General features: G+C 49.7%; 1 protein-coding gene across 3 annotated transcripts in view; it reads right to left on the bottom strand.

Annotated features, from left to right (window-relative positions):
• GRB2 (growth factor receptor bound protein 2) overlaps positions 1-9407 on the bottom strand; it is a 55382-nt gene extending 45975 nt beyond the window's left edge. The window contains exons 1-2 of one of the 3 annotated variants that reach the window (XM_036412135.2): positions 9215-9407; positions 3089-3277 (exon numbers count right to left, since the gene is read on the bottom strand). In XM_036412135.2, coding sequence (XP_036268028.1) covers positions 3089-3166 — 78 coding nt within the window. In that variant the 5' untranslated portion in view covers positions 3167-3277; positions 9215-9407. The remainder of the gene's footprint in view (positions 1-3088; positions 3278-9214) is intronic. The other 2 variants (XM_036412136.2, XM_045572337.1) reach the window with 2 other exon arrangements.
• Positions 9408-10914: the final 1507 nt, after the last annotated feature.

Here is a 10914-nt window from a genome sequence, read left to right on the forward strand (position 1 = left end):
CCTGCATGGCCCCTAGATGGCAAAGGCAACTTTTAGGGGAGCGCAGACACTTGCGGTGTTAGGGGCCCATCAGCGGACAATTCCCAGTGCTCTCCAAGCCTGCCCGCAATGGCGGGGCTACAGAGCGAGGCGAGGCGAGGCTCAGCCACGCAGAGCCTGCAACCTGCAGCAAGAGAGCAATTCCTCCCCTTTCTATGCCCCTGTTCCCTTCTCAGAAAACACAAGCTTTGTGAAAGAGGAGTAACAAAGGCAGATATACTGAGGCATTCAGGTCTATTTTAGGCCTCCAGTAAAATGTCTTTAGTGTTCTCTCTTCTCAGGGCAGTACGAGTCAATGTGCAGACGGAAATAAGAAAGTGGTGTGCTGGAGGACAGGAATGCACATGAACCAAAAGCTAACCAGGAACTCTAAGACGGGGAGGACGCAATCCTTCCTAACTCTAGCCCGAGGCAGGGGCCTAAGCCCCTTTCTATTTCATTATATTAAAATGAAATGTGTGAACACCAATATGCTCATGCCCCCTTTACCCAGAGAGGGCAAATGTGGATATTTTAATCAAATTAAACTGGTCAATGCTATTCCAGCCACCTCTAAACTCGTTTTGAGACCCTAAAGAGTTATCAAATCAAATCAGAGCCACTAAAATGAAGCCGGTTTCTCCCTGAGTAATCAGATGAAGGAAGCACTGTTGTTTTTTACTAACAGCTCTTAACACAAAGCAATGGCCCTCCTCTTCACTCAGCTGCTACACAGAATTATTAGACGAAGGGCAACTACTGTATTATCACTTTTTTTTGGAGTAAAATCACAAGATTACTAACAGCTAATGGCCACGATTCAAAAGCAATAATGGCATTATGACTTCATATGCCAGTTATCTACCCAACTGGAAAGAACCAAATATACGGATTTTTCTCTCTCCCCAGAGAAAATCTGAAAGTAAGCGGGAGCACTGTGATTCACTCTCTCTCCCATCATGAATTTTCTGGGGGAATGCTAAACAGTATCACCTTCTCTAATTATAGGGTGGGGAGAGAAGGGTTTTATACTTGTTCAAGAGGTTACCAATTTATGTTGGATAACTTATAAAATGTTCAAGGTCTTGGAAAAACTTCGGTGACAGTAAATAGGGGAAGGTCTTGTCTAAAAATTCTTTAAAATCCGCAAATCCCTCCTTTATTTTGTTGCTTTAGTGCTAAATATGCAATGGGATAAACTTAAAGAGAAAAATATGAACCATGAGGCTTCCATTCAAGTTTCTATGGTGAGTTTAATAGAGAAATCAGTTTGTATTTTAAAAAAACAATGCCCGGGCAGCGTGGCTTAGTGTTTGAGCATCAGCCTATGAACCAGGAGGTCTGATTCCCAGTCCCCGCACATGTGGGCTCGATCCCAGTAGGGGTGTGCAGAAGGCAGCTGATCAGTGATTCTCTCATCATTGGTGTTTCCATCTCTCTTCATTTCCCTTCCTCTCTGAGATCAATAAAAATAAAAAATAAATAAAATAAAATAAAAACCGCTTGGCTCCAAAAGGTTTTCACACAGGCTACAAATGTAGGTATTTGAGTAGCCAATCTTATGATATCACTGGCGGATTATCTGCTGAAAACAGTCATCACGTATGGAAACACCAAATTACCTCCTCGGAACACCAATGATACAGAGTAATCGCTGTCTAAGTTACAGTTGCTCTGATTTCTAGCTCTCTAAGGAAACAGAATCAGGAGATATCCGGCATTCTAAAACCTGTAGCTGGTCTGTTTGTTTTCTGACAGTTTTGTGCTGACGGGGAGAAGACCCTCAGAGAGCTTGGCATGACAATAACAGCTCTGAACATAACGCACAGTTTTCTTCTCCTTAAAGAGCTTTTCAATCTCACCTTTTATGAAGTCCAGCTTACACATTTTACATTAAATTACTGTGCAGTCACTTCAGAGAGCTCTATGCCTTTGGCAATGAGCCCAAATAGTCACTCTCCATAGGTCTGCATAACTTAAAACAAAACAAAAAAAACAAAAAACAAAAAAAAAACACATACAAAAACCTAGTTATTTTTGAAAGGACCATATTTCTACATTTCCACCTTTTTCCTCTTTGTAAAATTCTAATCATTTCATTCAGGGATAGTCAACGAACAGTAGCAGTTTCCAGCAATCAGACTGAGGTTCAGAGAGGGGGAAAAAGTCAAAGCGTGAGACATGGTGAACAGGCAAACACTAAAGTTCAAGTTTTCCTCCTGTAAAGTGACATATTCGCTAACACCCGCCTTGTAAAAAAGGGAGCTGCATATACAAAAGGGCAGGCTGCTCCAGGTAAACAGCATAATTAACGTGCAGGGGGAGAGTGATCCTCCTGTAAATAGTGGGGTTCCAACTGAGCTGCAAACTGGAAAGCAGCTTATTTTTTTCCTAAACTGTCAGCGGGTTTCTTTTGTGCAATTATTGTTTAAAATGGGTAATTGCTCCTCAAGTTTCTTCTAAGAATATCGAAGTCTGACTTGTACAACAGTAAACTGAACCTTATTATTTAGAACTCCACTGGTTTTTTTTCAAAAAAGAATAAAGACACACTGAGTTCTTTAATGAGTTTGGCATGTATTTCTAACAACCTCTCTAAACGAGGGGAAATTAATTTCTAACCGACCAGGATCATATTCCAGAATGCAAACATCTTTTCACTAGGTAAAAGAAGACTAATGGAGTGCTTTTACATAAATACTTCAAGTTTAGGTCTTTCAAAACATCCTCTAATTTTTTAATAAAACTCTCCAAGGTAAATCCACCTACTTCCTCACTACAGTCGTATTGCTTTGACTTCACTTGAAATAGGACCAATATCAACAAGCAAAGAGAAATGCTCGAGGCGTTCACACAAAGGCAGTTAAAGACCATACATCGCACACACCACCCCGAAGTCATATTTCACGTTCTCCTCGGCGTCCATCTCGGCTCCCCGGCCTCACGCGCTGGGGAGTGCTCACGGTGGGCACCGGGAGGAGGAGCGCGGCTCCTTTGTGCGTTACCCGGCGGGAGGAGGAAGGTGAGGACACAGAGGCCATCTCGGCATTCGCTTGGCAGCAACGCTTACCTTGAGGATGTCCCCCCTTTTGAAGCTCAGCTCGTCGTCTGCAGTGGCTTTGAAGTCATATTTGGCGATGGCTTCCATTCTGCGCGCTGCTCAGGGCTCACAGCTAGCAGGGGGAAGGGAGTCTTCCCTGCCCAAGCAGCCGGCGGGCGCTCAGCCTCCTCTCCGCTCCGGCTCCGGACACAAGGCCGCCTGGACCAGAAGACGGATGATTGAGAGAGTGGCCGGGACTGAAGCAGCCCCGCCCTGCCAATAGGCCAGCCGTCCCAGCCCCCACGCCCCCTGGTCAGGCTGGCTCAGCCCTCCTCCCTCCCTTCCAAGCCAGAGCCCTGATCTCCTTCCTCTTTTCAGCCTCGGGCCCAGGCGACTGACAGGCCCGCCGGCCAATGGTGGCGGCGGCTGAGCTCCCCCAGAACACACTTCCTCTTCCTTCCCGCTGGGCGTGCGCGGAGAGGGACCCACCGGCTGGAGTCCGCTTGGTTCCCACCTTCCCTCCCTTGCCCGTTACCCTCTCCTCCAGGCACAAAACAGAGTCCCCTGAAAGCAGGCTCCCCCTGGGGATGGCCCCTCCTTCCCTCCGGTAAAAGGCCCGGCTCCCTCCTTTCCCTGCCGGCCTTCCTGCTTTTCAGAAAACGCTGGGTGCCCATGCCCAGTCCAAACGGAAGCAGTGCCAGCTTTGGTCCTGCGCTGCTTCTAACTCTTCTCCCAAACTAGACCTTGGCTGCTCCTCGGAGAGCAGGAGAGCGAACACAGGGTCTACTTTTTACTCGGTCTACTACCTGAGCATAGACACCAGAGAAGGTCCCACAGCCTTTCCTCTCCTTTTGCCGCTGAGCCTTCTGCTAGTCTTGCAATAAGGCCCCTAGAGACCCTGAAACTTTGGGTCTCGCTCGCCCTGGAAATGGACCTCCAAGGTTTCGTGTTCCAGAAGCAGCCCCCACGTTATTTTTTAAGTAGCCTACGGAGAAAGCTGAAGTCCTCACCTACATGTGAAGGAAATCCTGTTTCTAGAATGAGCTGTCAGAAATGTCTGGGAAAAGAAAGTGCGGGGAGATGGTGCCAGGAAGCCAAACAAGCCTCCCCGGTTACCGGAGCCACTGCCCTGTGCGGGCAGCCTCCGGTGTGCACAGGTGATGGGACTGAGGGCACCGCAGACCATCGCTGCGGAGCGGCCTCCAGCCCTGAATGTGGGGCACAGCCCAGACCTTTGCAGAACTGAAGGAAAGAAAGCCCCATTCTTACTTCCCAGCCGCTGTTTTCATCCGGCTGAAGAAACGCAGCAAACAACCTGGATCCTGGCAGAATGGGGACACACTATTTATAGTGACACTAATTACCACCCAGCAGAGAACCCATTTGAAGGATACAAGTGATTATTATTCCTTTGTCCTAAAGTTACCAAGTGGGGCGTTAGTCAAGCACAGCTGCAAAGGGACTAAGCGGAAAGCAGGGGGAATGTGAAGATGGAAGAAAAATGAGTGTCACCCAGGGGAAAAGAAATTACCTGGTAACAAAAAGGCCTTCAGTCAAATTCTAAAAGCCAAACGTGCTGCTGCAGGTAAACTAACAAACCAGACCAACGTTTACTGTCAGGCCAGACCTAGGACGTCCTTTGTGGCACTGGCCCCAAGGGAGCAGAGGAAGCAGGCTGTCATATATTATCAAATATAAAAAAGACCAAGATCAGTCTCAGAGTGTTTATTTTTGCATGTCTTCGAAACCCCTTACTTATACCCTCTGTAGTGTAATTCTTATCAAACTAATCCACGTATATAACTTTAAAAATCCGAGTATTGAAATTCATGAAAAAGAGCAGTTCCCTACCCCAACGCCCACAAGTACCGTATTTTTCGGACCATAAGACGCTCCGGACCATAAGACGCACCAGTTATTAGAGAAGGGAAATGAAGAAAAAAAGATTCTGAAACAAAGTGTCCTAAAATATTTTATGTGCATTAAAACCCAACATCACAGTCATAAACACATGTAATCAACCCTGTAAAGTAAACAGCAGCATTTAGAACCATTTTAGAGCCGGGCAAGCACACAGAGACCACACAGAGCCGGGCAAGTAAAAAAAACTGTTTTTTTAAAGTATATGTGTAGGCTATATTTGGACCATAAGACGCAGGGACTTTTTCCCCCCACTTCTGGGGGGGAAAAAGTGTGTCTTATGGTCCGAAAAATACGGTAATCACCCCCAAATTGGTTTTTAGCTTTCTCTTTGGATTCACTTACAATGTTTCTAAGTAATATGCTCCTGTTGCTGTTTCTTAGTTTATTCCAGCCATCATCTCTCACCTAACTACTGCACCCCTGCTAATCTCCTCTGTCCCATCCCAGCGGTGCCACATATTCTGGTGTAAGCAGTATTACAACATGAAATACTGTTCATTGGTGATTTAGATAATGTATTGCAATTTCCTCTCTAGGAAGTCCTTTAGTTTTCCCCAGCATTAGTAACCGCTTTTCCTCTTTGGCTTACTTTCCAATGTGTGTACCTACATTTGAATGGTTATAAATGCTCCGAAATCTCTGACACAGGCCCATCCATGTTTCCGCAGGCCTGGCTGCTTATCTGAAAGGGTCCCCAGGTCTGACTGCCTGGACCATGTATCAATGATGGGACTATGTATCAATGATGGGACTATGTATCAATGATGGGCAGATCTAAAAAAAAAAGCACAGAGTTTCATTTTTGCAAAATGGAAGTCAGACAGAAGCCCAGAGCCCTGGCACTGCCCAGGCACTATGCCGTCACAGGGCACAGCCGCCTGTGGTTCAGGATTTCAGACAACTGCCGTGTAACTGCACAGCCACACACAACACCAGGACCATGTTCAACACTTGTTTTACTGCTGTTACTCAACGCATCTCCCACAGGCTTCCCAGAGAAAGCCTGACAAACTAACAAGTGAAAACCATGTTTCAAGTGACCATGGCTTTGTCAGATACAACTTGATAGAAATGAAATCCAAGCACAACCGATATTTCCGTACCAAAGAGCATCTGGGGGAGAGAACTTGAAGATGTCAGCTTCCCGGGCCAGAGGGACTCCAAAGGGTGTGTTCCATTAAAGACAGAACAATACTTTATCACATACGCAACCCTGGTTATGAAAGGCAGAAATCTGGGAGTGAACACAATGTATAATCCTTCCAATAGCTGTTGCTGTTAACACCCTTCCCAAGCAGAGGGCTGGGAGTGCTCTCCACACGGAGGCCTAATGAGAGGAAGTCTCAACCTTCCCAGTGGCAAATGGCCTCATGAGGCCATTGTGATTCCTGACAGACCCACCTGTAAGGTCTCAGCAGAGCCTCTGGCGTAAGCACTGAGGTGTTAACTAGCATCCCCGGTCCCTTTTGGCATAGTATTAGTCCCCATGTTTCCGCAATCAATCTAGAACTTCTATCTACGTACAGACTATCTAATAGGCAAACTAACAGGCCTCTTTAAGCATTAACTTAAAATTACATTGCTCCACACCACAGTCCTAACAAAGTTCAAACATTTACACACACAAAAACTAATCACATCTATAGTCATGTATTCTATTAGGCTTTTAAATATTTACTCTGCACACACAGAAAAGTATACACTGAAGTCGAGTAATTTAAAGCCACATTCGTCTCATTATCCTATGGCTGCACTCTGTAACAACGGTTCTGGTCCTCGGACCAGCTGCATCAAAATCACCCTATGTAGAGGCTGATCCACTGAGGGGGGCCTTCTGGAGTTCTGCAGTGTCGTGGCCTTAGGCCCAGAACCTAGTTTTATGTAAGACTCACTGGTAGTTCTTACGCCTGCCTCATTTTAAGAATCACTGCTGTACCACTATCAGGGTGTCTTAACCAGATTTTAAACTCCGTGTTCCAGGGAAAGCACTACAACATCTTTAGATAACAGAAATCATGCATGTCCACTTGGCACAACTGAAGAAAAGCCAACTTTGACAAAACCAAGACTCTCGATGGTCAGTCAGTAGCGCCAGAAAGTTCTGAATCAAGCAAGGAACCATTACTTCCTCCCAGGAGCGCATGGTGGGTCTCTGGTCTGTGTTATTGCATTTCTCCAAAATCGATTCCTCTTCTGCTCCAGTAATAATTAGAACTGTGGCTGCACGACATGCAACACGATAACAGAAATCACCGAGAGAAACCTCTAAGTACCACCAAACCAGTGGTATTTAACACCCAATAATCCTTCCCATCTGAATATACTTCTCAGGAAGGCAACAGCCTCAAGCATTGAAATGCTTGCTTTTAGTATCAAAGAAAGCTGATTAAAAGCACTAACTTCTTTTTATTTTATTTTGGAATTCAGAAAATTTTGAACAAGCAAGACAAAAAGTTTTTTCTTTCTCTCAAAAAAAATCCAACAACAATAAAAAAGAGGGCTGATTCTAGCAGATGTAGGAAAAGATGCCCGATTTTTAAAAGCCTGGTAAAGTACACGTGAGATGAATTTAACACTGTACAGTATGTCAACTCTAACTTAAAAATAAAATTCTTTAAAAAAATAAATAAAATAAAATTCTTTTAGCCTGGTCCAAAATATTAGTGCTATTGCAATGGGCAAGTTTTAACTGATCAAAGATCTAAATAAATTCTGTTCCCTTAAATGGTTCATGTTATCTTAATTGTACTGAAATACAGGTCTATGGTTGGTTTCCGTTTTTGATGTGTTTTACCTTGACCACCCTCCCCCCTAAAAGCCAGTGAGAAGTCATACATACAGCCCTGATCGACCCAATCTCCCTAATACAAAAGTGACACCGGAAGAAAAACATCAGCTGGCACAAAAGCGCGATCCTAAAATAAAGAAAACAACTAAAACACAGACGAAACGAGCAAGTTGACCTAGTGGCAGCATCGATCACAGAGGGATGAATTCAAGCCTCGGAGCCTCGCAGTTGCCAGCGGGAGAAGCGAAGGCTCGGTGGCTCTCCAGCAACCCTCCTGGCTGGCGGAAGGAGCACCGTGGACGCTGGGAAGCAAAGGATAAAGCGGGGAAAGGGGCTCATTTCTCCGGAGAGAAAACGCGATCATCAAATGAGAAGACGAACTGCGCAAGGAGCAGAGAAACCTCAAAAAATTATGCCAGCGAGGAGACGACGAGAAAGAAGGGGAAGTAGGTTAGAAAAAGGGGGGGGGGGCAGGCGCGGAGGGGGGGCGGCAGATGACTTGCATGACACGCGAGTGAGCCTGTCGTCAGTGGAAGGGAGAGGAGCACGAAGAGGAACGGGGACAAGAAAGCCAGGGAGACGGATGCTCGTTTCCCCCGTGTCTTCTCCGCTCCTGCCTGAGTGCCCACGGGACCGGGAGACCCGGAGTGCGCTTCCCTCAGCCCCGCTGCACCCCGGCCTTTCACAGCACCCGGAGCCGGCCGCGGACACCCCCCAAACAGGCTGGGGCGCAGGCGGCTCCCAGCCACACATGGCGAGCGTCACCCATGCAAACCACCGCCCGGCGGCTCTCCCCTCTCTCGCCGGAATCTCTCTTCGGAGTGTTCCAACCCCTCAGCCGCCGCCGCTTATTTTTCTGGGCATTTTTCAGTTCGAAAAGGGGGGCCGCGTGGGGAAGGGGGGGGACAGAAGTACAGGCATCTCCACTGTCTCGGCAGCAAACGTTCCAGCGCACGGGAGTGACAGGGTTGGGGGACTCCCTCCCCTCCCGAAACTCAGCCCCAAGACACCAGGCAGATGGGGTCCGAGGGCGCCGCTCGCCCATGTGCAGCCGCAGAGAATCCCCCGCCTCCGGGCCGAGTCAGACTGACTCACGGGATGAGCAGCCGTGCTCGCGGGCTTCTCCCGAGGTCCGTCTGCGCAACCCCCCGTGAAGAAGGCACGAAGCAGGCCCAGGAGCCCCCCGCCTTCTGCTCCGGGGTCCGGGGGCTCCGTCCGGAGCCGAGGGCCCCGGGAGGACAGTCCCCAGGAAGGAAGCGCCCCAAAAGAGGAAACGCGAGTCCAGAGTCCCGGGGACCCCCTCTCCTGCCCCACACCTCGCCGTCCCGACCCCCAGGCCCGGCGGCCTCGGGAGGCTGAGCCGGGTCCCTAGGAGCCGACTCCCGCTTCGGAGCGGGGTTCGGAAGACGCACCGAGCCAGCGCCGCCGCGGCCGGCCCCGCTCACCGTGGCGCAGCTGCTCCGCTCCGCACCGGCCCCTCCACAGCGGAGTGCGTGGCCGCCGACCGCGCTGCTGCTCCCCGAGGGCAGCGCCTGTTCCGGCCGCTGTCACCGCCACAATCTCGGCCGCCGCCGCCGCCGCCCGGTCGCTGAAGCAGCACAGCCGCCTCGCTTCCGCTCCTCTCGGGAGTCCCGCGAGAACTCCTCCGCCCGGTCCCGCCCCGCCCCGCCCTGCCCCGCCCCCGCGAGATTTCCCCCGGCGGAAAAGGCCCAGAGCGCATGCGCCCCTCGGCGGCCGCCTACCGCTGTTAACCCTCCTAGACGCCAGGGCGCCTGCGCATGGCCGCCCCGCAGCAGGTGGCACCCACATGGCTCCGCCCCCGAGTCGCCTTAACCCATTCGGTGCCGGAGCCGGTAAATTACAGCGTAACCCTGAAGGAGGAAGTCTGCGCCGCCGAGTCACTTCCCTTCCCCTTCCACCAGACCAAGGCAATTGGGGGGGTCGGGGGAGAATCTCCCTCCAGCATGCAGTACCCTCAAATAGAGGACCTGCTCTTGAACTATTTGGGGATCTGGCCCCAGCCCTGCAGTGTTAGATAAATTGACAGATTCATTTGTTCACTGATCGAATCCCCCGGCTCCGCTGAGCAGGGTGCTAGATAGATAGAAGGTAACGGACAGAAACCCTGGCCCTCGAGGAATTCAGGGTCCACGGGAGTGGAGGAAACGTAAACAAAGAATGCCACCAGCAATGCTGCAATCAGCTGGGGGGTTGCTGAGCCAGCCAAAGGGGTGGGGCGGGGGTCGCTCCCCTGCCCGTCTCAGAAAGGCCTTCCCAGGGAAGGAAGATGCTGTGGGTGGTGATATCTTGCAGGACGAGTAGGAGTTCGCTAGACGGAGACGCGGGGCGAGGCGTCCCGGGCGGAGGGAGCAGCCGCACGCACCGAGCGCACCGCGGCCGGAGGCGTGGAGGTGAGGCGTTCCGGGCAATGCTCAGCAGCTGATTCCTGTACTGGGCGGGGGGAGGGCCAGGAGATGGCGCTTGGAGGAGGAACTCGGCTTTTCTGTGCCAAAAGCTCTTTCCAATTAAAGGAGAGAACAGAACGTGTCTCGTGGCAATGGGCGCTCCGGAAGCCAACAAAATAACGCTGAAGCGAGAATAAGCACACGTCTGATTCTAGAGAAAACAAGCCCGTCGAAATAAGGAAAATAAATCTTCTTTCTATTGAGAGTCAACTGCATGCAAGGAGCTAGGCAGGGGTGGACCCCACAAAGCCTGTGTTCAGCAGTTTGTAATCTAGAGGACAGCTGCCTAGACCCGTGGTCGGCAAAATGTGGCTCGCGAGTCACATGCGGCTCTTTGGCCCCTTGAGTGTGGCTCTTCCACAAAATACCACTGCCTGGGCAAGTCTGTTTTGAAGTAGTGTTTAGAAGAAGTTTAAGTTTAAAAAACTTGGCTCTCAAAAGATATTTCAATCCTTGTACTGTTGATATTTGGCTCTGTTGACTAATGAGTTTGCCAACCACTGGCCTACACTGAAGGCAAAACAGGGCCCTCGAACTACATATAGGACCTTGAAGGAGGGAGCCAATTACGTGGGTGTTTGGCCCGCCATGTGGAGGCAGGAAAGAAGAGAGATGGAATGGGACAGAGTTTAGGGTTCAGAGGGAGGGGTAATGAGAGACAAGGCCAGCCTCTGGGGCTT

The sequence above is a fragment of the Pipistrellus kuhlii genome, unplaced genomic scaffold (genome assembly GCF_014108245.1).
Source record: "Pipistrellus kuhlii isolate mPipKuh1 unplaced genomic scaffold, mPipKuh1.p scaffold_m20_p_44, whole genome shotgun sequence".
NCBI lineage: Eukaryota > Metazoa > Chordata > Mammalia > Chiroptera > Vespertilionidae > Pipistrellus > Pipistrellus kuhlii.